A 27,807-nucleotide genomic window follows, 5' to 3' on the forward strand; every position below is an offset into this window, starting at 1 on the left:
CCTGTGCCTGTTTACTCAGGCATTGGTTCGCTGGGCCAAGCCAACAGTGAGGTTAAAGGGCTGCCCCACCCTCAATAAATGTTGTTGTTGTTAATGTGATGATGACACACAGTAACAGGGGTGTCAACTTGAATATCAAATATGGGGTTGGGGGGACACCAGGTGAGCCTCACCCCACAGAATCGATCACATGACATGGTCACGCACACTATTTGAATGGCAATGCCCATGAACTGGGGGTGGGGGGCTGGAGCCCCACAAATATTTTATTGGAGGGCCAGAGTTGGCCCCAAGGAGTTGGCTCCTGCGGATCACTGCCAAATAACCCCCACGAAGCGCGACGACGCAAAATACACTGAATGAAAAGCAGTATTATTGTTGTTGTTATGAATGCACACGCGACACGTAACGGCCCCCATTCACACGTGCAGCCGTTCTGCGGCCAAGTGACGCGCCTGTGCACGTGCGAGCCGATCCTCTGCGCGCGCGGCGCCCCTCTGAGCCTGTGCGCGGCTTCTTCCTTCGGCGAGCCGAGCGAGGGCCGCGGGCTGGAGGCGACGTGCGCGCCGGCAGAAGCGCGGAACTCCTCCTCGGTCTCTTTCGCCTCCCTCCCGCCTCCCCCCGTCTCTCCATCTGGTTCGGTCCTCGCGATGCCGTCGTCGGTTCGTGCCTCCCGCTGGCGCAGCCCATCTCTCCTCCGCTGAAGGGGGGGCGGCGGCGGCGGCGGATGGAGAGATCGAGAGCGCGAGTCGCCTCTCCCGCTTCGTGCCTCCTCGCCTCGCTCTCCCCGGGGCTGGCCATCCTCCCCGGCCGGCTGATGGTGACACTCCGGTCCGTGCTCTTCTGGGCTCTCGTGTACGCTTACTGCGGCCTGTGCGCCTGCAGGGAGCTGCTGAAACTTTTGTGGAGCCTCGGCACGAGGCCGGCCAAGACCTTCCAGTGGCTCATCCGGGAGAACCCGCCGGGCTGCCTCAACGACCCTTGCTGGGGGACTCACTGCTATGTGCGGATCAAGGTAAACAGGAGCTTGCGGGGAGGGACGGCACCGTCCTCACGAGCTGCGGGGTCTGCGTCTCTGCGGGGAGGGAGCCTCGCTTCTGCTGCCCAGGGCAAAGGGGGCACTCGATCGCCCTCTTCGTGGGAAAGGACAAGCACAGGCAGAAAGAGGCTTGCCTTGCTTTCCTCCTCTCTCCCTCTCTTTTTCTCCTTCCTTCCCTCCTTCCCAGTTCTGTCGCTGCTGGAAAACAAGGCAAAATGCAGCCCATAGAAAGGGTTGCGTTTGCTCCACAAACACACATTGCTGCAGATAGATGGGTGCACACACATGTCATCCTTTGCACACCACACACACACAACATATATATATTTGGGGAGGCAGGGGGCGTTATGGAGGAGGTGGGCTTGCAAGCAGCAGTCCATTTCCAAGATGCGAACAGTGAGAATAAGTCGGGGCGTGTGAGCTTTCTGGTGTCCTGGTATTGATGGACCACGCGTTTTGTCTGCTTAAGATGTGCCAAAACCTACAGCGGGTCATGATCTGTGTGGGTCGTGATGGGTACAAAGCCATTGTGTGTGACTTGGTTTCAACATTCCTGTCTGGAACAGATGCCCCCTGCCCCCCAAAAAAGAGAGAAAGCTTTGAGAGGACATGCGAATATAAGCAACCAGTGTGCAGACATGAGAGGTAATGCATTCAAGGTGATTTGCAAACACGCTACTCAACCTTGCTTCAGGGAAAAGTCTGGGTGCTTAACCTAACTCCTGGTTTGCCTGATCCTCTTAATCTCTGCAGGCACCGAGTAAAAGTCCAGTATCTGGTCCATATGTGGTATCTGGGGCAGAACTTTTTGGTGAGAAGGCAGCGGTGGCTCTTTCTTTAATCAGATTTATTTATAATTTTTAAAATGCTTGGAGAGTAGGTACACTCTTCCAGCATGTACACAGAAAGGTCTGCGAGCTCACACTGGAGGGAGTCAAAATTGTCTAGTCTCAAGGCAGAAACTGTGGTGGCTCATGAATCAAATGTCATCTTTGAAGTGCAGAGGCCATGTCCTTGATTCCAGGTCCCAAATTGCTTCAGCAGCATTCATATCTCTTGACTTGCCCTGGATTCATCAACTCAGCATCATCAACTCAGGGAAGAAGGACATTGGTGGGACTAGTTTATTGATTCTTTTGCCCTTCCAAAATGATAAATAGAAGATGCACTATACTTGTCTACAATTGTTTGCAGGCTTTTCTCATTAATAAAAAGTAGCCCTTTAATGTTCCCAGGAGCTGTGCAGAATGAAGACATGATGTGCTCCTGCCTACTGAAAAGAAATACAAGCTAGGTCAGAATGGCAAGGCTAGTTGGTCCAGTGGCGTAGCGTGGGGGGTGCAGGGGGGGCTGGCCGCACCGGGCGCAACATCTGGGGGTTAGGGTTTGGGGGCGCAAATCCATGGGTTAGGGGGCGCAAATTACTTGCCTTGCCCCGGGTGCTGACAACCCACGCTACGCCACTGAGTTGGTCATCAGATCTAATCCACCCCACTGGTTCTAGTCCTACCCCATAGAGCATCAGAGATCATGGTGTGCTCGACACCCCTTCAGATATTGGCCCCCATCATGCCTCACCTTAATATTTTCCTGCCAAACCTACCCAACTCTTTCAAGCATCTTTCTACGGCTTGATGCATGGATAGTGCTTAAGTAGAATTCCACATTGCATACGACTACTAGGGTGGCACAAATCAGAACTTCCTCATGTTGATTTCTTCCTCTCTTACTGCTAACGTATAGAATCGGTTACTCTTTGCCATGGTATTAGCATGCTTTGTGGCTTCCCCCGCCCCGCCAGCACCAACCAAATGATGTGAGCCAATTCAGATGTGAGGATCCCAACATGAGATAAAAGGATCCTACACAATGGGGTGGGGAAGAACTTGGCACATGGAATCCACTATCAGTGACATCTCATGTGTTGTGTAACAAGCGGTTCTGTCCTTTAAATGGTTCTGAAACTGCATATTTCCATGCATTGATCCACTACCAAAAGGAAGGAAGGAAGGAAACTTAGAAGAGCCCAGGCCAAAGTGCTTTTGGGTAGACCACAAACAGGACATGAGATCAGATGTATCTGGAAAAGTTAGGTTTGTGAGTTTCCTTGCAGTTTGTTGGAAAGAGCTTGAAATGCAGTGGCCCTGACGATAATGACTCCCGTTAAGAACTTGTTGTGAAACATTGGAAGAAAAATATATTGCAGAGTTGGAACTTCGATATGCACTTAATTTCTATAATGCCGTTGAAATTTTCCCTAAGAAAATGAATTAGCAGTATATATCAAAGCATTGTAAGGTATGTAAAAGCACTGTTGATACTTTAAATTGAATTACCCACCCAATCAGTTAGCGGTAGTTAAGTGCCCTTAACTACAATAGAAATAAATTATGTAGACGTAATGGCTGTGGAGAAAATTCCTATAAACGAAAGAATAGAGATTTAGAAATCTATGCTCAATCTATAAAACCATAGCTAACTTGAAATGCTCTGGTCCATGGGGTCACAAAGAGTCGGACACGACTAAACGACTAAACAACAACAAACTTGAAATTTTAGTGAGAAGTACTTTTCATGTACATCTAAAATGAAGCAAGTTTTATTTATGGCGATAAAGTATTTAACAGCGAGTCATGTGGCTATTATTCTAAAACTTAGGACATATGCCAATATCTAGAACCCGATGCAAGTAAATTTGCACGGCAATTTATTTCCCTTGCTCTGAAATGAATAAAGCAAGTTTTGCAGCCATAAGAGTAAGATGAGGGAGACCCTCTCTCTAGAAGAATGTCTGGGCTGCAAGGCTGGGACAAGTCCCATCTCCAGGAAGCACCCTGTTTGAGTGAGTACAAGTGTGCCGTTAAATAGAACTTGCCATGGTTTGTTCTTGTGGCATCACTGCTAGCCACTTGGCAGCCATAAAACCAGCACAGTGTCAAGTTAACCACCACTTGTGGGAGTGCCAACAACCGTGGTTGCCAGGGACCATGGGTACCATATGGTGTGTATGGCCCTAGAGCCGAAATTTGTGGGTGCTCGGCCCCTTCATGGGGAATTTTGTGGGTGCTTAGGGGCCCCAGGGAGTCAGCACCTATGACTACATGCCTCCACCACTGCCTCATTTTGTCCTCGGGGAAAGGTTCTGGGTGTCCTCTCACATGCAGCAGTATTCAGAAGCGCACACTGGCTGTCTCCAGTGAATTACTTCATAAGATGCTGCTGCTGCTGCATACTTTATCAGCTAATTGCATGTTGATTTGGCCATCAATCTCATCATCTGTCTTGCAATGGCACTTCAGGCCTACTGACTTTTTTTTGTAAAATAAATTAAGTGCCTCTTGAATATTAATTCATTGAATAAAGGCATGAAACACCGTTCCCCGGATGAAACGGTCAAATCAGCTATGATTAAATGGGCGCAAGACATTGGTTATAATATCATGTTTGCTGACTGGGAACGGTTATGGAAGTTACGGCATGTAATGCCTTAAAGGAAAATATTATGAAAATGATATATAGGTGGTACATGACCCCAGTCAAGCTTGCAAAAGTATATCATTTGCCTGATAATAAATGTTGGAAATGTAATGAGGGAACATTCTTTCACCTTTGGTGGACATGCCCAAAGGTTAAGGCCTTCTGGGAAATGATCTATAATGAACTAAAAAAGGTATTTAAATATACCTTCCTTAAGAAACCAGAGGCCTTCCTCTTGGGCACTGTCGGCCAAATGGTGCCAAAGAAGGACAGAACTTTCTTTATGTATGCGACAACAGCAGCAAGAATACTCATCGCAAAGTATTGGAAGACACAAGATTTACCCACTCTGGAAGAATGACAGATGCAAGTGATAGACTACATGGAATTGGCAGAAATGACTGGCAGAATCTGAGACCTGGGAGAAGAGTTAGTGGAAGAGGACAGGAAGAAGTTTAAAGACTACTTGCAAAAACATTGTAAAATGTTGGAGTGTTAAAATGTTAAAATGTTGGAATGTTAAAATGATGCAAGATATAAAGACAATGTGGCATCAGTGACATAGGTAAAAGGAGTATGTAACAAATGTTTCAAAAGACATGGGTGAAAAAACTAGATTACATTGTGTCAAATGTAAACAAAAGGATATAAAGGGAAGAATTGGAGACACATTGGGTTGAAATCTATAATATAGATCAAGATTTGAAAGAGGGTAAGATATTTGCTGAACATGGTTGTGTAAAAAGGAACACAAAAAAAGGGAGATGTGAGGAAGTCAGGAAGAAGGGTTATGAAAATAACAAGTAAAAAATTGGATTTTTATGTCTTTTTCATGTTTTTTTTCTTCTTTATTTCCTATCTTTTTTAGGTTTTTTACTGTATTTTTCTGTTTTGCTTTGAGTGTGATGATGATGTTTCTTTTAAGGTTTGATTGGAAGGTTTCTTTTCCTGTTTAAAAATTCAATAAATATCTTTTTTTAAAAAAAGAAGAAGAAAGAAACACCGTTCCCCATATCAGTCAGTCTGGGCTGCTCATGATGTGGGTGGGATAGGGCCTTCTCTAGTGGTGCCCCAGCTACAGAATCCTCTCCAGCCCTCCTGGAAGCATGGATGAATACAACACTGCTTCCATTGCTTGGTAAAACACACACTTACTTTCCTAGGCCATTGCATGTTTTGTTGGATTGCTTTATGAAATTGTTTTGTGTTGTTCTGCTGGTTAATGAATTTAAATTTTAATGAGTTGTTTTATGTAGCTGTTGGAATCCACTCTGTGAACACAAGGTGATGAAAAGTGGTCCATAAATGCAAAAAGGGAAATAAACAATGTGAATTTTTGTTTGCTGCAAAACAGCTTTGGAGATGGGAGGGGCAGATGCACAACATCACAGATACTAGCCAATCAACTCCTGGCAGAGTTGCTTTCTGCATGGAGAGGGAAATGTTTGTCAAAAGATAATGTTTAGAGCTCTTCAGCTGGAGAAGAAAATTTCCGTGTTACTTCTGTTTTGCGTGTTTTTTTCCTTCATAACAGCTTATTCCATTAGTTCCAAGAATTAATTAAGTACGTATAAGGAGGAAGGATCGGATTATGATTAAATTAGTTTAGCAAGCATGGCTTTTCCTACTCTGGGAATTGTTGTTCTGCAAAGGAATAACTGGAGGGCAGGAATGGCGAACCTGTGACCCAATATTGCTGGACCACAATCCCCACTGTTCCTCACCATTGGCCATGAAGGTTGGGGCTGATGGGACTTGGAGTCCACCAACATGAGCAGATCTTCCCTTTCTTTCTGTAAGGAATCTGCAACATCTTCACAATCCAGCTGTGAGGGAGTCAGGAGAAGCCAGGTCATATATATACACTGGCTTTAAGATGTCCTTGGCTTTACTGCTTAGAGAACCCTTCATTCCCAAGCGCTTTACCAATTTTGCCCCAAGATTCATTTTACCACGACTTCAGAATAATGAAGCGGCAGCCACATCAACCTCTCTCAATTATCCGGAGCCATCTTCTTGCACTGCAGCTGAGTGTTCGCCTCTCACAGCTGGCTGATGTCAAGCATGAAATGAAGAGAGGCTCTCAAGATAGTTGCTAACAGACAAGGATCCACAGCGCCTGGCTGGTGTCCTTATTAGCACTCTCAGCAGAGAGCTTGTTTGTTGATCTGAAATAGTATGAGAAGTAATGTGACAACCGGTTGAAGTAGAAGTTTGCCTGACACCACTATGGCCCTATTAAGGCTTCGGCGGAAAGCCTCTACAGTTGCAGTGTCCGACCTAGGGTACGTACAGACTGTCTTAATTTTGCAGAAGCCACTGCTCCAGGTAAGGCGACAGAGGACAGGTGTCTGCAGCATATTTCATAACAAGCTCCAATTAGCTCTCTTTTCCAGGTGTTGCCTGTCATCCCTGCCTGAACCAGAAACAAGGAACCGCATAAATCCTTTTAAGTGCTTACTTGATTTGTGCAAAGTCGCCATAAAGTGGAACATCCCCCATGTTCCTCCTCCCCTGTTCCTCCCATGCTCCTCCACCCTCCTTGGAAATACCTGGATGCACGTCCACAAATAGCACAAGAATCCATAAAACAAGGAGTTGTGAAATAGTCCTGCTAAGGTGCAGACAGACGGCAAATATTCCTGGAGGTGGGGACAGTGTGCTCTCAAGTAAGTTTGACCAGTCTGATGCCGTGTGATGGAGAGCCTGGTGTGAATATTAGAACGGTCGGTCGGTTAGAGAAATCGTAACTAATACTGTGCATATATTTTCAGGGTTTATTTTAGATGGTGACCTCATGTGCCACACTAGGCACCATGGGGAAGGGCAGAATGCACACAGAAGGTCTCGTGTTTGACATCCCTTCCCAAAGAGCCACTGCTGGTACAGTTGTACCTCAGAAGCCGAACGGAATCCGTTCTGGAAGTCCATTCGACTTCCAAAAGGTTCGAAAACCAAGGCGCGGCTTCCAACTGGCTGCAGGAAGCTTCTGCAGCCAATCGGAAGCCGCGGAACCCACGTCGGACATTCGGGTTCCAAAGAACGTTTGCAGACCGGAACACTCATTTCCAGGTTTGCAGCGTTCGGGAGCCAAAACGTTTGAGTTGCAAGGCGTTCGACTTCCGAGGTACGACAGTACTGAGCTACCAGACTAATGATTTGATTCAGTATAAAGCAGCTTTCTATATTCCTATTCCTTTCTGTGTGAGAGAGAGGAGAAAGGTCTCAGAAGTTACCTACCTGCCACCCACTCTGAAAGTACTTACATTAGAAAATAATTAACATTTTAAAAAGACCACTGCTCAGCTAATTGGAGGCCCCCTTTTCATCGGTCTGAAGCTTTTAAACTGGTGAGGCATTGTATCTTTGTTTATCACTGCACCTTCAGTGATAATGCAGCCGAACCCATCAAGAAATGAAAGGGAGCGAGTTGAAAGAAAACATGACAGCATGTTCTTGGTCTTATGTACTGCTGCAACTTTCTGTGTGACTCTTGAGAAGCATGAAATTCAAGCTATCCTTTGCACAAAGCTCTTCTCGATACCCGAGCATTCATCTTTGAATATAAAAACACAACTTGTCTTCTCTTTCACTTCCAGGATTCTGGGTTAAGATTCCACTATGTGGCTGCTGGAGAGAGGGGCAAACCACTTATGCTACTTCTTCATGGCTTTCCGGAGTTCTGGTAAAACTCTTCCTTTACATTAGTTTTATGCCACATATGCTTCTGTTTATGAACTACATATGCAAGATCAATACCCATGTGCATTTCGCTACAGTTATTATTAATCTGCACAGAGGCACCAGCTTCCCTTGACAATCGGGGAGCCCCGATTTTGACCTTCAAAGCCCTACGTGGCTTAGGACCCAGGTACCTACACGATCGCCTCTCCTGGTATCCCCCACAGAGGACATTAAGGACAACACTTTGGAGGTCCCAAGTCGCAAGGTGGTTAGATTGGTCCCAACTAGGGCCAGGGCCTTTTCAGTACTGGCCCCGACTTGGTGGAATGCTCTGTCACAAGGGACTAGGGCCCTGCGGGACTTGACATCCTTCCGCAAGGCCTGCAAGACAGAGCTGTTCCGTCTGGCCTTTGGTTGGACTCGGTCTGACCCTTACGTTTTCCCTCCCCTTACAGTTTTGATCCATGGGCTACTTTTAAAATGAGGCTGCATTTTAAATTGCATTTTAACCTGTATTTTAAATTGTTGTCTCTCCCCCCCCCATTATGTTTTTAATTGTAATTTTACTGGTGTTAGCCGCCCTGAGCCCGGCTCTGGTTGGAGAGGGCAGGGTATAAATAAAAATTATTATTATTATTATTATTACTATTACTATTACTATGCAATGTCTGAACATTGAGGTGGTCCAGTCCCCTAAAAGAAAACAAAAAAACAACATTTTGGGGGAGAACTGCTTCGGCCCCTAGGAGTCAGCACCTATGAATCCATATCCTGCTTTTGTCCAAGAACTCTTAAATTAGTAGCTATTGTATGGATAATCAAAGCATGGTAACTGTTATTACCCATACATGTTGCACATAGCAGACAGGGACCTAAATCCTAAGGAATTGTATACCCGCTACCTGAAAATTTGACATGTGTATGTGTACTTGAAAGGCAATCAAGGTCAGTGTGTATAGGAGTGCAAATTGAACCTTATCAAAGTTGTTTTGCAGGGATGGGGGAGCCATGGCTTTCCACGTGTTGTTGGAGTTCACCTCCCATCATTCCCACCCAACACGGCCAGTGGTCAGGGATGAAGAGAGTTGTTTCCTAGCAATATCCCTGGAAGAGCACCGTTCCTGCACTGTTGCTTGGTTATATGACTCCAATTCACTTTTTCTGTGGATTTTGCCCTATTAGTTATATTTTATACAGGGGAGCCAACTTGAGTAAAATATTGGGGGGTGGTAATCCCCCCCATAATCAACCATGTGATGTGGTGCATACACACCATTTGAATGGCAATGTCCATCAGTTTGGGGGAGCAGCCCCCCAAAATATTTTATGGGGGGCAAAGCCCCTAGGAGTTGGCTCCTATGGTTTTATAAGTGCCACAAAAGTGTCCAAAATTTGTTTTGTTTTTCATTTTTATTAAAGAGAAAACATTTTTTTAAAAAAATCCTAAGTTGTAACAAAGGAAAGTCAGAGAAAAAAGGGCACTAACTTACCATTTGTGTTCTAACATATTAAAAGTTACTTACATTTCCATAAATCTATCAATCTGCATTCCTAAGAAACATAATAATAAGATACGAAGTAATACAAACTTAAATAAGAGAGCAAACATGAAGGGGTTGAGGATAGTATTTTCTACCATATTAACCAAAGTCACGTTGCTATGCTTTTTTATATTTACAATGGAAAACTTCATTCTAAGTTTAAAAGAAATGAAAGAAAAAAGTTGGGCATTCCAATACCAGCAAATACCTTAAAGAAACAGGCTAAAGTATCTACCAGTTAATGAGGAACTGATCTTCTACCAGCCTAGGAGCCAAACCAAATATGTGTGTATGCTTGAAGGTGAGGATCTATGGGCCACTCTGGACAACCTGTTTATTGAGTGTTCATCCTGACTTGCTTGTAAAGATTATGCGGAGTTTACATTATAGCCGATCTTTACTGAGCATTTGTGTTTATTTGTTTCCAGGGCAGTTACACAACAGCAAGCATTTGTCCTACATCCATTCTGATTTACGGGGTGTTTATACATCTTCCTGTTAAGTCATTCTTCTCCACTTTTTAATGTGTTTCACTTTCCAGACCATTGATTTTCTCAAAAACGGATTTGTTGCAAAATAGTGACACTCCAGAGTCACCCTATGTGGTGGAAGTGAAATACCTAAATTGGCTGTCCCTGACCAAATTATAAAGTTACAACCATTAATGATTCCAGCAACTTTAAAACGGAGAAACAGGTACATATTTGCCCTGGACAGTTCATAACCTCACACCCTTGTTCCATGCTCCAGCATCACACCAGGTCAAATTAGAGTCCATGGGGATGGGAGCAAAACTCACCCACTTCACCTAAACTGTTAAGTTGTGGGTGAACATATCAGACGACACAGCGATTTTTCAAACAGCTCTTGTTTATACATAGGCCAGAACTGAACTGCACTGAAGGGTTCAGTCAGCCTGCTTATATAGCGCTCCAGTACAATGTAACTGTAACAATTTTCTAAAACTATCCAATCACTGAACGTCACTTTCGATCCCTTATTTGCATAACTATCTACAGTATCCCCCTGCTGGCCCAGGGTGAGAACTTCAGTACATAACACCAACATTTACCTCCCCACGCTGTGCTGCATTAATTTGTACCCCCAACAAGCCAGCTAAGGTGTTGGAAGTGGCGGGGGGGGGCATCTTAAAGGAGCAAAACACGGGGAAGACTCTGGTTCTCTGGGGCTACTTTATTCCCTAGTCCAGGGTTTCCCAAACTTGGGTCTCCCACTGTTTTTTGAACTACAACTCCCATCATCCCTAGCTAGCAGAACCAGTGGTTAGGGATGATGGGAAGTGTAGTCCAAAAACAGCAGTTTGGGAAACCCTGGTCTAGACAATAATTGTGGGTCTGAAAGTGTGTTTTGCCAGACAAACTGATCCATCACCCTGGGGTGACATTGATCCTCTTGGTGCCAACTTCTGATAAGGGTGTCACAATTGAATATCTGCATCTTATGTCCTGTACTAAATTAAAAAGTGAGCTATAAAATGAAAGTTTGGAATAGTTCTGTTTCATATGACTTGAGGGTATTTCCCCCTTCCTTACTTGTGAAATTTGGCCATAACTTGTTTAAAATTTGATAGGGCCCAGATAAAATTGCCTCATTAGCCGGGTAGATGACCATCCCTGGTTGACAATATGGCTTGAAGCTTATGTATCTAACTAGTTTAATGGAATATAAGGTAAACAATTTGCTATATAGGCCAACATTAACATAACAGCACAGTTCACACTGGTGCTATTTTTTTTTAAAAAATACAGTATTGAAATAATTTATGAGGTTAAAAATATGTATGATTGACTGTGGGAGAATCACGGCATAAAGTACTCCAGCTAAAAATACCATAGTTATCTACGCAGATTGTATTTATGATGCTGGTGCCTTTTATTGAATCAAAAAGATGAAATGATCACTGAAGAGCATTTCAAGGTGCCTGAAAAACTTCCACTTTTAAAGAGTGAAAACAAGTTATGCAAGAGTAACTCATATTTACAAAATGGTTTAGCATCTTGTTTCAAGGTTAAAGTTTGGGCAAACAAAACAAATAGTCAAAATAAACTGATATGGAGAAGATGAGAGGGCAAAATTAGCTGATTACATGCACCATTGACTGTAAGTATCTCTTAATGTATCTACCCATATGTATTTACTCAAACCTTAAGTCTGAGTGACTCTGTTGAATGAAGTGAGGCAGATAACCATCAAGACAAGGGCCTTTTTGATAGTGGTACCCTGGTTAAAGAACAGCCTTCCCAGAGAGGTTTGCCTGGAACTATCCTTTTGGTCTTTTCATCCTCTCTGTTCACTCCAGGCTTTTAAATAATTTTAAAATCTGTGTTTTAACTTGGGGGGTGCGATAGCACTTGTTTTCATCCTTGGATTTATATGGTTTCTTATTTTGCATTTTGGTTCTTATTTTGCATTTAAAATAAAATTTTACATTTTATTTATTTAAAATAAAATAAAATTTTGCATTTAAATTGTTTTCATACTTATTTGTTTTAAGTTGCCAAGAGAACTTCATGCAATTGGATGTCATACAAATGTTGCGAAACAACAACAACAACTAAATACAAATAAAAATAAAAGGGGGGATACAAATAAATAAAACAAATACTAATAATACTAATAATACTAATAAAATACAAATAAAAGTGGGGGAATCAATAATAATCTCAAGTCATAGGTGGAAGGGCTGGGTTCAATTCATACATTATTATTTTAAAAAACAATTTTTATTGGTTTTTAAACAAATACAATAACCATTAAACACTTATCCAGCAGTACATGTAATTGTGTTTGTTTTCAGTCCTTACAAAACTGTGGTGGTGACTTGATCATAGAATCATAGAATTGTAGAGTTCAAAGGGATGCCAAAGTCATTTGATCCAAACCCCTGTGATGCAGGAATCTCATCCACAAGGAAGCTTCTGATCTGACTAGTTAATTGGATAGTCTAAGAATTAATCCAGAGGTAGCCAAGCCAATACCTCCTTCGGGTATGGTTGGACTAAAACTCCCATCATCCCTTGGCCTTTCAGGTTGGGGATATTGAGAGTCTAGTCCAACATCATTTGGAGATTAGGGTGTGTAAGTCAGTGGGCAAACTCTGAAGCTTTTAAAAACCTTTACCTGTATTGCTGAGGGACGCGGGTGGCGCTGTGGGTTAAACCACAGAGCCTAGGACTTGCCGATCAGAAGGTCGGCGGTTCGAATCCCCGTGATGGGGTGAGCTCCCGTTGCTCGGTCCCTGCTCCTGCCAACCTAGCAGTTTGAAAGCACGTCAAAGTGCAAGTAGATAAATAGGTACCGCTCTGGCGGAAAGGTAAATGGCATTTCTGTGCGCTGCTCTGGTTTGCCAGAAGCGGCTTAGTCATGCTGGCCACATGACCCCGGAAGGTGTACGCCGGCTCCCTCGGCCAGTAAAGCGAGATGAGCGCCAGAACCCCAGAGTCGGCCACGACTGGACCTAATGGTCAGGGGTCCCTTTACCTTTACCTTACCTGTATTGCTAAACTTGATCCAAACCTTGAGAGTGCTGCTTCGGACAGGTAGCACGATGCTCATACAGTTTGGGTTCCTAGTGGCAGTTTGGCTACTGTAATAACATTTGAATGGAGCATACGTTTGATGGGAAACAGATATAAAGATTTTATGCTGTGAAATACATTACAGCCACGTGTGAGATGCTATTAATTGGCATATTTTCTAAATACGCACATATTTACACTGTTGGGCTTGGGGTATCCTTTGCTGTTGCCTGAAGAACCTTCATGGTAGTCTAGAGAATTGTCTGAGGTAACTCAGTGCTTTCTATGGGTAAAAGCAGCCTGGCCAGTGCTTAGAGAGGGAAACAGAAAGATTCTAAGCTTCTCCTAGAGATAGGTATGATTTATTTATTTTACATAACTGATATGCTATAAATGGGTTTGCAGAAAATAGGACTTGCTTCTCATGATCAGCATTTATAGGGCGATTGGCCCCTGCCTCACAGTTTAAACAACAACAGTAGGGCTCTGGGGAAATTGGAGTGGGACTGAAAAAGACGTCATTGTGTTTCCTGAGCACTGCATATTTGGGAAGAAGAGGGGGAATGTGGAGCCTTTGAAAACTGGACCTACCAAAATAAATAGCATCTCCAGTGAAAAGAAAATCTATACTATCCAGCAATTTATTCAGAGTTTAAAATAATAGAGAAAGGCAAACAGGATGTGAATAATTTTTTTAAAAAAAATTCCTTCCAGTAGCACCTTAGAGACCAACTAAGTTTGTTATTGGTATGAGCTTTCGTGTGCATGCACACTTCTTCAGATATATCTAGGATGCGAAGAGAGATGCAAGATCCTTTTCAAACTATTTTTAACGAAGCTTTTAAAAATATTTTAAATTATTCAGAGTGGTCCCCGCCCCCCAGCTTGTCATGGCCGTTCAGGGACAATGGAAACTGATGGGCAATTAGGCAGCTCTTTGTCCAAGCCATCTTAGAATGCACTTTGAGTCGCCCACCTGACAGGATGTGTTTTCAGACCAGTTTCGTTTAAGATAATGTGCAATGGAGAAGACTCCTTTGTGCATTATTTACGGATGGCAATACTGCATCAAGATATCTGGGTTTTTTGTGTGGATCATCTCCATGCAAATGGAGCTCTATAAAAGTCCGTTGTTGGGTGTTTTGTACTGTTGTTGGTGTTGTTGTTATTTTCTATGTGCCAGTCTTAGATATCAGAAAATTTATGTGTAGATGAAAAGCACAGCTTTATAACACACACTGTGTATGCAGAAAAGCCTTTGCTTAATCCCTAGCAAAGAAGGAAGGTGAAAAATGGGAGCACCTAGAAGAAGAGAGGTTGGGGGCCCTGGGAGTAGGCATGTGAGGGACCATAAGGAGAGGCGGGAACAGCCGTGAAGAGGGGTGTGTGTGAGTGAGAACCCAGCCAGAGAAAGAGGTTGGGATTTGTGTGACAGAGTTGGCTATTAGGGAAAAAGGATTGCAGAGAAAGAGGTGGGTTGGGTTGGCAGAGGGGAAATGAGTGAATCAAGAGTTAAGGGATGTACATATCATCATTTGAAGGGATGCGGGTGGCGCTGTGGGTTAAACCACAGAGCCTAGGACTTGCCGATCAGAAGGTCGGCGGCTCGAATCCCCGCGACGGGGTGAGCTCCCGTTGCTCGGTGCCTGCTCCTGCCAACCTAGCAGTTCGAAAGCACGTCAAAGTGCAAGTAGATAATTAGGTACCGCTCTGGTGGGAAGGAAAACGGCGTTTCCGTGCACTGCTCTGGTTCGCCAGAAGCGGCTTAGTCATGCTGGCCACATGACCCGGAAGCTATACGCCGGCTCCCTCAGCCAATAAAGCGAGATGAGCGCCGCAACCCCAGAGTCGGCCACGACTGGACCTAATGGTCAGGGGTCCCTTTACCTTTACTTTATATCATCATTTACTCTGGTTCCAGTGTGCTCCCACCACTGCTGCTTAAAACCGAGTGAACATGACGTCAGCCACAATATACATGCATCCTGTAGTTTCTCGAGAAATACTCCTAACTGATGCATTTCCCCTCAAATCAGCTTCCGTCCGACTGGAAAACTCAAGCCACAGTTCAGTTCAGCCGTAACGTGCGTGCAGAAGACAGCTTCCTTCAGTAGCAGTTTAGGGGTTTCAGACATGGGGGAACAAAACAGGTAATGCTTTCGGGGGCGACCACCACACCCTCTCTGGTGTGCACAGCAAGCGTTAGTGCGACTTGAAGCACAGTGAGGGGAAACGACATTGCAGCATTTTAAGCTATTAATGTGTACATACCATTTACTGAAGAGGAACTGATTTGAGGCAGATGCTGGGTGAGTAATGCATTTGGGAGGAATTTATCAGATGGCGTTCTTCCTATTAATCTTGGGTGAACAAAGTAATTTTAGAGGAATGCGTTTGGAGGTGATTGGGGGGAAATAATGAGCTCGCTTTTTGTGAAACTGGTGTTCTGCTAGAACTGAAAAGTGTAGGCTCAAAGGAGTCTACCTGTGTCTGGTTTTAAGCTTCCTGTGCCTGGTTTTGCCTTCCATTAAATGGGTGTGCTTCATTGTGCTAGTAACATTTGTGACTAATCACATCCACAGTTGCCATTTTACGACTGACCATGCCCCCATGGTAGCCATCTTTGCAATAATGTCCACAACACTTTCTTAAAATTCCCAATGTGCCTTTGGGCTGACAAGATTGAGATCTTTGCATATTTTCCTGTGCAACCTGGAAATTTCAGAGTCAAAGTTCAATAGTTCTACAGGCATAATTATATGCAAGTGAGGCTCTTCTCCTTGCTAACAACAAGGCAGTTATATACGCTTAAATGACCAGGTGATGTATAGTACATTATTATTAGCTTTAGTTGCAATAGAATTCATTGCCACACACCGTATATAGCACCTTCCAGGATCCTTTTAATCTTGACCCCTTTGTTATCCAGTCATAGTCAATTATATGTTTAAATTAATAATGTTCAAACTCAGGCTATTTATGCTTATTTAATTCATTTTTCTTATTAACTTCCTAAAATATAATACATTTTGAGTGGTTCTACCCAGGTACTACTGGTGAAATTATATGGGAGTACCGAAACATTGACAGCTGTTAATCTTCATCATAAGAGGCAGCTGAGATTGACTGAAGAAGAACTGATTGAGAAATACAGCAGGAAGAAAAAAAACACACAGAATTTCGGTTAATTTGCTGCACGTGTTTCATCTTCTTTTGATCTGGAGAGCAAACAAGTTTTCTTGCTTTTTATCTTCTGAAAAAGAGCCAAACTTTATCCATCAGGTTACTCCTGAGGCCTAATTCTTCTGGTCCAGATAGTCGTTTGTTTGTTTGTTTGTTTGTTGTTGTTGTTTTAAAAGGCAAAAAAGATGAGAAAGAAAGCTTTATTCTTACATTATCAAAGTCAATTCAGTACCCTTTTTAAAGATGCCCAGGGCTACTATAAAGACATACTTTAGCCGCATTCATTCCTGTATTTACTCACATAGATATTTCATGAGAGCAGAATGGTAGGGGAAGGCAATGGCTCAGAAATGTCCTCCTTCAAACGGGATACTTCTAGCTGCATCAGTTTCCCAGATTATGGCAGAAAGTCTATGAGAAGCTCATGAGGCAGAGCAAAAAGGAGCAGCAATCACTGATTCCTCACTCAAGTGGCTGTGTTAACAGTATAGCAATGGAGCATTTTACTTTCGATGACCAAGTACTGGAATCTTACTGTATGTTTGGGAACATTTGGGGTCTCCCCACCTCGCAATAGGTAACCAGAGCATACCAGAATCAGACAAAGACTCATACGCCTAGCGCTAGATCAGCAAACAATTGTGCAGGTTTCCAGAGAAAGTCCCTTGGCCCTAAAGTTGTTTTGCTTTCAGACGACTCGCAGCTCTCTCCTCCCACCTCCAAATTCAAAATTATCAAATTGGCTCCAAGCTGCTTTTCTGTACGACCTCACACAAACTACAGTACAGTGGTACCTCAGGTTACATACGCTTCAGGTTACAGACTTCGCTAACCCAGAAATAGTGCTTCAGGTTAAGAACTTTGCTTCAGGATGAGAATGGAAATCGGGCTCTGGCAGCGTGGCAGTAGCAGGAGGTCCCATTAGCTAAAGTGGTGCTTCAGGTTAAGAACAGTTTCAGGTTAAGAACGGACCTCCAGAACGAATTAAGTACTTAACCTGAGGTACCACTGTACAGGCTTTCTCTATATGACTTCCCTCAACCCCTCACAACTCAAAATAGGAGTATTAAACTAACGAGTATTACCTGGAGAGAGATTCCCAAGTTTCAGAAGACTGTCTCCTATAACTAGCTTCCATTTATCGTCCTGAACTATTAACAATGCATGAAACTAACAAATGATGATATCTCAGGCTCAGGAACCAAGAAGAAACGATTTTTTTAAAAAAAGTATGGGAAATGTTTATAATGTATATACAAAATCATTGTAAACAGGTTAAAACATTAGCAGGGTTTTTAATGCACTTGTAATGTAATGGAAACTACAGATGATTTAGGAAGATGAAGATTTTAGAGAAGTATTGATATGCAGATGAAAACAGAATTAAGTGAACCTATGGATGGGATGGGGAGGAAGTCAGGAGATTCGGAGTAATCTCGATATGTGAATGTGTAAGATATTTGGATGTAACTTTATTATTATTCTTTATTGTTTCTCTTTCTTTTCTTTTTTAACATTGGAAATCAAATTACAAAATAAAAATAAAAATAAAAATGATGATCTTTTAGCATCCATAACAAGACAGCTTTACTAAAGGTGTAGGGACATCGTAGTTACATTCTGCATTGGGCACAGGAGTTAGCCTAGATGATATCCAACTCCATATTTCTGTGAGGTAAAGTGATGCCTTATTGATGCGGTGAATGTATCACCTTGTTTTGAGTTGTTTTGATCTGATGCAGCAAGATCAATATTGCGGGTTTTTGCTTCTGTGCAGTTTTTGTTTCTTTTTTTATATAAAAAATGCTGGTATAACATCTTTCTTGAATTCAGGTTTGTGATCTTTTATGTTTCTGGTATGAACTGCTTTTCTAAAAATAGGGTAAAACGGCTTATCAACCTTAAGTAAAAAAAAAATGCTAGGAAGTAAAACATTTTTCTTCTTTAATAGGTACTCCTGGCGTCATCAAATGCGGGAATTTAAGAGCGAATACCGAGTTGTGGCCTTGGATTTGAGAGGTTACGGAGAAACCGATGCCCCTGCCCAGAGAGAGAATTACAAGCTAGACTGTCTGATTACAGATATAAAGGATATATTGGAGTCTCTTGGTGTGTTAATAGCATCCAAGCTGCCCAGCTTATAATAATCCTAAAAGGGGGAACGCTAACATTTTCCCTTTAACAAATTCTCGTTTAAATATGACTGTTTATGTGTGCAGTGCATGCTATTTTTCTTAATTTAAATCTTAATTCGGGAAAATTTGCGTGGATTTTTAAAAGCCGCGATTTCTTGAGCTGTTTATCAAAAATTCCTTACTTGAATCGGAATGAAAGCGTCAACACATGCAGTGCTCACATGCTGGGAGTTAAATGGAAAGGTCTTTCTCGACAATAAAGCCCTGTAGAAAGACAGCCAGAATGCATTTGCTCCAGGTAGACCACCCGTTGCACGGAAACTACAATTTATCCAGCAGCAAATCCGCATTATGTTGCCAATGGGAAAATGCAATTCTCGCCCACACCCTGAGCAAATGCAGTTTCTATGGGGAAGATGACTGTAATTCGTTTACAGGCACTTACTGGTTTGATGGCCAGCGCCACAGCTTTTCCCAACCTACGTAAATTCTTGGGTGGCTGCTTAAGCAGAGAAAAACTCTCCCCCAGCTTCCTCGAGGGTTGTGCTGTCTCATTCTTCTGCGCTGGAAACACAGTCTTTTGATATGCCCCCCCTCCCCAAAAAAGAGGAGCTGTGTATATGCGTGGGAATGAAAAGCAGGAAGGCCATCTCCACATAGCAAGACTATCCCTGCCCTCAACAAAACAACATACAAATAAGTTGCTTGCAAGTATTGTATTTGCGATGAAAGAAAGCACATATCTGTGGGGATACGGAGCCTAAGGTAAATTGAGGTAGATGTTAAGCGTCTGGAAAAGGCCAAACGTTTCTATCTGTCGGACCGAGAGACAGATATGAAACCACAGCAAGCATCTCAATCCGTAAGACGGAAGGTTGTAAAAGGAGCTTCGTTTTTTGTCCTACCGGCAATCCCCATAACCCATCCTGCCCAGCCCTGTTACTTGATCAGCCCTGGCACCTTCATTTCCATACCTGTCCCTATTAATAATAGCCCTTTGCTTGCTTCATTGAGTCCCACCACGCTTCTCAATGATGCTTTGGCTCCTGGTCTTGACGCGACTTTTATTTATTCACCCCAGCTCAGATTGATTCCTGGCACACTGGGGTCTGCGGCCTTGATGCCATCTTGGGCCCTGCCTTGCTTTCTGATAAGCAAGTTGGTGGGATCTCCAGAGTTGCGTTCTTGACATCTGAATCTCCTTCTCATGCCGCATCAGAACAGGGACAGTCTGTCTCTAATCAATCCTCCTGCTATCTTATTTCATCAGATATGTCCAGTGACCATCTATTTGTGAAAGTATTGCTATTTCATGCCTGTGGTTCCAGTGCTGTAGAATGGGGTCTGTTAAGTTGTGGGTGAACATATCAGACAACACAGCGATTCTTCAAACAGCTCTTGTTTATTCACAGGACAGAACTGAACTGAAGGGTTCAGTCAGCCTGCTTATATAGAGCTCCAGTACAATGTAACTGTAACAATTTTCTAAAACTATCCAATCACTGAACATCACTTTTGATCCCTTATTTGCATAACTATCTACAGTATCCCCCTGCTGGCCCAGGGTGAGAACTTCAGTACATAACAGGGTCCCTCTAGAACTGAGGAACGGTGACTTCGGCTGCGTTCCTGAAGAACTCCAAAACCTTTCCTGTAGCCTTTTGTGACTTCTTCCTAGAGCAGGGGTGGGGAACCTGCAGCCCTCCACATGTCGTGGGACCTCAGCTCCCCTCGCCCCAGGTAGCATGGCCAGTGATCAGGGATGGTGGGAATTGTAGCAACATCTGGAGGGCCACAGATTCCCCACCTCTCCCTCAAGGGACTTTTCTGACCGGCTGATGCATTTTCTTGTAACTTTTAAAAATTTATTTTTCCTGGTTGTATAATATTTCAGCCTTATTCCCCCACCCTTCTTGTTATAAGTTGATAAAGGGACGTGGGTGGCACTGTTGTCTAAACCACTGAGCCTCTTGGGTTTGCCGATCGGAAGGTTTGTGGTTCAAATCCACACAATGGACTAAGCTCCTGTTGTTCTGTCCCAGCTCCTGCCAACCTAGCAGTTCTAAAGCACGCCATTGCAAGTAGATAAATAGGTAGCGCTGTGGCAGGAAGGTAAATGTTGTTTCCGTGCGCTCTGGCTTCCGTCACAGTGTCCTGTTGCACCAGAAGTGGTATAGTCATGCTGGCCAAATGACTCAGATAAGCTGTATGCGGACAAACGCCAGCTCCCTTGGCCTGAAAAGTGAGATGAGTGCCACACCCCATAGTTGCCTTTGACTGGACTTAACTATCCAAGGGTCCTTTACCTTATAAGGTAAAGGTAAAGGGACCCCTGACCATTAGGTCCAGTCGTGACCGACTCTGGGGTTGCGGCACTCATCTCGCTTTATTGGCCGAGGGAGCCAGCGTACAGCTTCTGGGTCATGTGGCCAGCATGACTAAGCCGCTTCTGGTGAACCAGAGCAGCGCAGCGAAACGCCGTTTACCTTCCCGCCGGAGTGGTACCTATTTATCTACTTGCACTTTGACGTGCTTTCGAACTGCTAGGTTGGCAGGAGCTGGGACCGAGCAACGGGAGCTCACCCCGTCACGGGGATTCGAACCGCCGACCTTCTGATCGGCAAGTCCTAGGCTCTGTGGTTTAACCCACAGCACCACCCACGTCCCTCCTTTACCTTATAAGTTGCTCTAAAACACGTGCTGGAATATAAATAAACTCCAGCTACGAAGGGGGGGGGGAAGGGTTCTTAAGAAATTTCCCACCTTGTTGCTATGTTGTATCCCATGATTCTGAAAGCAGTTTATTAATAGAAGCGCCCACCTATCGTGGTATGAATAATTTGCGAAGGGGTGAGTTGGGGGGGGTAGAATTGAGATGTTGCTACCAGACATACTGCAACTTCTACTGTCATTCCCTTTGATGTGATAATGTATTTGGATGTAACTGCTGGTAAACAACTATCAGAAATCTATTTTTAAATAACAGGGTACAGCAAGTGCGTGCTGATTGGTCACGACTGGGGTGGAATGATTGCTTGGCTAGCTGCTATTTGTTACCCAGAAATGGTGACGAAGCTGATTGTTGTGAATTTCCCCCATCCTTCAGTTTTTACAGGTAAGTTTTTGGGGCGACGGGATCCAATGTTCTAGCTGTCTGTAGCATTCTCATCTTTAAGCAGAGATGTGTGGTGCTGTTTTTTCTAGAAAAAGAGGTGCCGAGCCCCGGTGCCAAGTTAAGAACAGAGTGGATTTGAATTGGAAGAATAAACATTTTTTTAAAATAATATTTTATTAGGTTTTATCCATAAAAAAGTTTAGAAAAATACAAAAAACAAAAAGATACAAAATTACAAAATACAGAAGTACAAACATTAAACACAAAAAAGAAAAGAAAAGAAAACACATATAGAAAAACAAAAATTCCTTCTTTCTTGATTTCTCCTCTTTGATTAACTTATTTTCCTGACTCCCTCGCGTCTCCCATTTTTGTATCCCTTTTAAACGTTAGTTCAGCAAATTCATATCCTGTTAGTCTATCTATTTTATTAATCCAATCTTGCATTTTACCTTGTTGCTAAAACCCCTGCAATTCATTTCAATGTCCTCAACATTCAAAAATTTTACAATATTTCTGCAAATACATTTTAAATTTCCTCCAGTCTTCTTCCACCAACTCTTCTCCCTGGTCTCGGATTCTGCCAGTCATTTCCGCCATCTCCATGTAGTCTATTGGAAGAATAAACATAGCCAGGTGCCACAAGCCATTAGAGAAAATGGTAGAGCAAACTGCTTCAGAAACATAAGTACATAAAAGGAGCCATGTTGGTTCATACCAAAGGCCCATCTAAGTCAGTATTCTGCTCACTCAGTGGCTCACCAGTAGCCAATAGGAAATATTCAAACCCAGAGGTTCTGAGCACTTGCGACTACCAGCAACTGCTTTTCAGAGGTATAGTGCTTCTGAGACCAGGGTGGATTTGATTTAAATCAAATCAATTTAAATCACGATTTAAATCACTTTTTACAGAAAGACTCATTCTTGCTGGTAGAATCTTAATATTTACAACCAGATGAAGGGTTTCATTTTTGGAACAATAAATTTTCAGAGTAGTTTTTACAGTTATATCAAAAATTTCTGATTTGGTTATACTATTAGAAATACATAGACAGATAATTGTGAAATTATTGTGAGGTTTAAGAAGTTAAATGTTTATATTTGGATAATTTTTCTGCTGTACTTTATTGGAAGGAGAAAAATAATCATTTCCTTAATAACAATTTAAACAATTTATTTAACTAAAACAATAACATTATAGCATATGTATGTTTGTTTGTTAACTGATGTTGTTAAACAATTTTTTTAAAAAAACATCTTTGAGTTTTATCACACATGAAAAACTTAAATCCTTATTTCCTGATGAATAGCCTTTGGACTATAATGCAACATAAATAGAAAACTATATTTAGAAAGATTTTCCCTCCAAAAGCATTTATTTTAAAAATCCGATTTAAATTTTAAAAATCCGATTTAAATTTTAAAAATCCGATTTAAATTTTAAAAATCCGATTTTATTTTTTAAATCATTGATTTTTATCCACCCTGTCTGAGACTGAACATCCAGTACAAAGTGTCATGACTAATAGGCCCACGTGGTCAGAATGAAAGGGAAGTTCAAGTCGGCAGGACCTGGGGTTGCCATATTTCAAAAAGTGAAAACCAGCTTTTTTAGAGAGTTGCCTATAAACCACGACAAAGCGCCGCCTTTCGGAAATTCCCAAAAGAACACTTCTGTGTTCTCTCCCTCTTGCTTCTGTAAGATTAAGGAGAAAATGAGGTTTATGAGCTGTGATCCTAAATGCAGTTCCTAGGGAATAAGCCTCAGTGAACGTGATTGGGCTTCCTTTCTGGGTAAATGTGCATAGGATCTGCAACATTACTAATTCCTAGGTGCAAAAGGATATTAACATTTTATCATAATTCGAAATCTTCAGCTTTTCATTTCAATTCACAGGTGTGTTTCCCTTTTCATCATCATCATCATTTATTTGCCTTTCCACAAAATTGTGCCCAAAGCGCCTCACAGCATGTGAAATAAGCCATAATAAATACACCAAGCTAAAAAAACCAACCCCAAACATGTCTTTTCTTTTCAAGAATACATTCTACGACATCCATCACAAATGATTAAATCTGCCTACTACTACTTCTTCCAAATGCCATGGTTTCCTGAACTTATGTTTACGATAAATGATTTTAAGGTAAGTGTGCCAAGAGGGAGAATTTGTATCGCTTATGGAAACATTGCTGCGCAGAAAGGAAAGGTATGTTTTTAATGCTTCCCACCAGGGATGGACAGATCTCCTTGGCTCGACATTGAATACAAACCCACAGTCCCCAGCACATTCCAGAACACATTGGAACTGTTTCAGAGCTAGGGAAATTTGAACTGGTCCACATTTATCAGCTTTGCAGTTTCCAAAACAATATGCAGACTGAAACAGACCTGTCCTTCAAAACTTGCACTTACCCCAATTTTGCAATGCAGTTCTCCAACCAGTATTTACAAAGACACATATTTATGGGGAAAGTGCACCTAAAAATGAAAGTACTCATGAAAATAATATACAGAAATGCATTATATTAGGGGAAACTCACAAAAATTTGTACGTGAGACAAAACTGCATATTAAAATGTGTTTATTGTGTGGATTTTTTAAAATAAAAAGATGCTAATTGATGCAAAATGTGGAAAATTGCAGATTGGGGAAAAATGAGAAACTGGGAAAACTGAAATTGAAATATCCCTTCATACTTATTCAGCATAACCTGGTCTTACCTTGCTTCGGTAGTTTTTTAAATAATCAACTGGGGGTTAATTTTTTGAAATCACGTACTTCTGTAAAGTTGGGGGTTCCACTGAGGCGGCTGATGCCACCTTATTGTCCATAACTTCTGAAGGTGGGAAACAGAGGTATGATACCAAAAGAAGAATTGATATAAAGCAAATGAGAGACCATTACAGTGCTTATGAATGAGAACTGTCTAGTAATTTTGGACAGATTTAATTCTTGTTACTTATTTGTTGCCATAGATTCTGAAAAGCCTCATTACTGGCCAGTCAAGTGGAATTGGAAGGAAAGGCTGCAGGCTAACAGCAGAAGATATTGAAGCTTACCTATATGTATTCTCCCAACCAGGCGCACTAACCGGTCCCATTAATCACTATAGAAACCTTTTCAGGTCAGTCTATTGTTCTTTGCTCAATCACATAATATGAGATACTGTTCACAACCTAGAGTATGGCTTAATTTAGGTGCAGAAGTCATTACCGTGCACTATACACTGTGGGTTAAACCACAGAGCCTAGGACTTGCCGATCAGAAGGTCGGTGGTTCGAATCCCCACGACGGGGTGAGCTCCTGTTGCTCGGTCCCTGCTCCTGCCAACCTAGCAGTTCGAAAGCACATCAAAGTGCAAGTAGATAAATAGGTACCACTCTGGCGGGAAGGTAAATGGTGTTTCCGTGCGCTGCTCTGGTTCGCCAAAAGCGGCTTAGTCATGCTGGCCACTTGACCTGGAAGCTGTACACCGGCTCCCTCGGCCAATAAAGCGAGATGAGCGCCGGAACCCCAGAGTCGGCCACGACTGGACCTAATGGTCAGGGGTCCCTTTACCTTTATACATGCGTACAGAAACATAGCAGTCACTTCTCACAGCTTTGTAAGAGATAAAATGGGGGTGTTTGGTGGCCTTATTGTGAATTTTCTACCTTGAAACTCAGTTCAGACTCTCTGAAATGCCTCTTGGGCATAGAGGAGGAAGGACAAAATTAGTTTGGAAATGGATGTTCAGCCGGGGGGTATATGACTTTTCTTAATTTGAAATTTATCTAAAGGAGGAGGTTGGTAAATGTTATGTATGCAGCGTAGGCTAAGCCCAGGCTGCAGCTGCAGAACAGAAGACGGGAAGGATTCTAAAATGCTCCAATGGTATTTGCTAGTAGCTGGCAAGCAGCCAATCCCTGCTGCGATAGGGCCGGTGTTGTGATTTGCTAGTTGCAGTATAAGGCAACCTATCACAGGGAGGCTGGGCCGGCTTAAGGTATATATACTGGGCCAAGTGTCCCCATTTGTCATTCTTGTTCCTGATGCGTCATTAAATTCTCTTGAGCTGAACCTAGGCCTCGAGTCCTGCACGAACCCACCTACCCTTCAGTAATGTTACTTGAAAGTTGCGGTCTAATTTGCCTTTAATATGGGATGAGTTTATATGAAGTGAAAAGCCCTGTTTTCCTTTGTTCCTTATAAATATGTCCTCATGTGGCATAATAGGGATATAGGCTGATAACCAATTGTGGCACACTTGCCTAGTGGACTTCTGCTTCTGCAACAAGCGCTCCCCATTCCTGCCTTCCCATGTGCTCCTGAAATCCGCTCCATAGGGTTCTCCAACCCTCTGGATCAGATGGGGGATGCATTGCCGAAAGAAAGAGAAAGGAGCAGTCCAACTCTGGTCACACAAAGCTAGTAGTAGCCCCAGATTGTATTTTGTATCCCTACATGAATCGAAGGAAGGTAGGCCCAGAAAAACATGGCAGTGCAGAAATATATACAGACCTGTGTCCACTTGCTACACAAGTTAGCCTGATTTCAGGTTGGATCTCTCTTGGTGGATTGGAGTGACAGACTATGAAATGGAATTAAACCTGATCCGTTTGTCCCGATTTTTAAAATAATAAGATCTTTATTTTATTTTATTCTTTAAAAGTTGCCTGCCTCTGCAGCACCATGAGGTCACCATGCCCACTCTGTTGTTGTGGGGAGAAAAAGATCCCTTCATGGAGGTTGAGATGGCAGAAATCACAAGGATTTATGTAAAAAATCAGTTTAGACTTACGATTCTGTCCGAAGCCAGCCACTGGCTCCAACAAGATCAGCCTGACATTGTGAACAAGTTGATATGGACTTTCCTGAAAGAAGAGTCAAGAAAAAGAGAGTGACTGTTGTTGTTTTTTGCTGGCACAATCTAAATGTTAAAATTAATTGTGATCAGGGCCATATTTGCAGCAAACCTTAGACCTGAGCTCTGCTAGAGAAAATGTTTTTCAATGTACTGTACGTATTGATGCCAATGTTATTAAAAGAAGGTGATGTAAGACTCTGTAATGTTAATGTTGGTTTTACCTGTATTCTGTATTTTGCACATGAAACACTTGCCTTAAAAATGTTTGTGCTTGTACAATAAGGAATTCATAGAAAGTTGCTTAGTTTTGGTTACTCACTTGCTTTAAAATTCTAATGTGTGGTGCCTTTAACAAATTTATAATGATATAATGATGAATCAGTGCAGGGGTACCAGATGTAAAAGAAGTTATTATTGGTATGATGATCAATTTTCATTCTACTGGTTGGAATTTTTTTTACTGTATTTTTACCATTAAAAATGTTAACAGGTTTTTTTGGTCTACATATTACTGCAAAAGCCTAAAGAAAACAAAACTTGTGTCTGGGCACATTTTGAGATCCTAAAGTGACAAATCAGATGTAATTGTGCTAAGTTGATAGCTGCTTGTCCAGTGATGTAAACTGGGGAAAAAACCTAGGATGTATACACATAGTGTTTCAACAACTAAAATAGAGAATGAAGAACTATGATGACGACTTATGTATCCTAGTATTTGCCTTGTTCTAATAAACTGCAACTGACATGGTGCCCTGTACCCAGCTCTTTATAGTGAGTTTTCTAAATGTATGACAGAAAACACGATGTATCCATTCATGATTGGTTGACTCCTTTGTGATATCATTATCCCAATTCCCAGGGAGGCATTCCCCATCCTAATCCCCTCTTGCTGTGGGACTGTAACCTATCTGCAACATACATTTAAAGCGGTATCATACCAGAGACGCCTTCCCCAAAGAATTATGGGAAGTGTAGTTTGTTAAGGTTGCTGCGGGTTGCTAGGAGGCTATTACCACCATCACAAAACTACAGGTTTTAAGGGTTTAATGATCCATACCTCTTCCCAGGGAATTCTGGGCATTGAAGCTCTGTGAAGGAAATTGGAGTCTGTGGGTTAAACCACAGAGCCTAGGACTTGCCGATCAGCAGGTCGGCGGTTCGAATCCCCACGACGGGGTGAGCTCCTGTTGCTCGGTCCCTGCTCCTGCCAACCTAGCAGTTTGAAAGCACGTCAAAGTGCAAGTAGA

The 27,807-nt window shown here is 42.6% G+C and overlaps 1 protein-coding gene across 1 annotated transcript; it reads left to right on the forward strand.

The window, feature by feature from the left end:
- The first annotated feature begins 507 nt into the window (after nucleotides 1-507).
- Nucleotides 508-27,317, forward strand: EPHX4 (epoxide hydrolase 4). Its single transcript, XM_083511199.1, has 7 exons — nucleotides 508-1,015; nucleotides 8,116-8,201; nucleotides 18,415-18,572; nucleotides 21,585-21,713; nucleotides 23,754-23,857; nucleotides 24,690-24,838; nucleotides 26,366-27,317. Exons 1-7 carry the CDS (start codon nucleotides 728-730, stop codon nucleotides 26,595-26,597), a joined length of 1,146 nt encoding a protein of 381 aa, XP_083367325.1. The 5' UTR covers nucleotides 508-727; the 3' UTR covers nucleotides 26,598-27,317.
- The last annotated feature ends 490 nt before the right edge of the window (nucleotides 27,318-27,807 follow it).

This window comes from Podarcis liolepis (assembly GCF_965112155.1).
Source record: "Podarcis liolepis genome assembly, chromosome: 6".
NCBI lineage: Eukaryota > Metazoa > Chordata > Lepidosauria > Squamata > Lacertidae > Podarcis > Podarcis liolepis.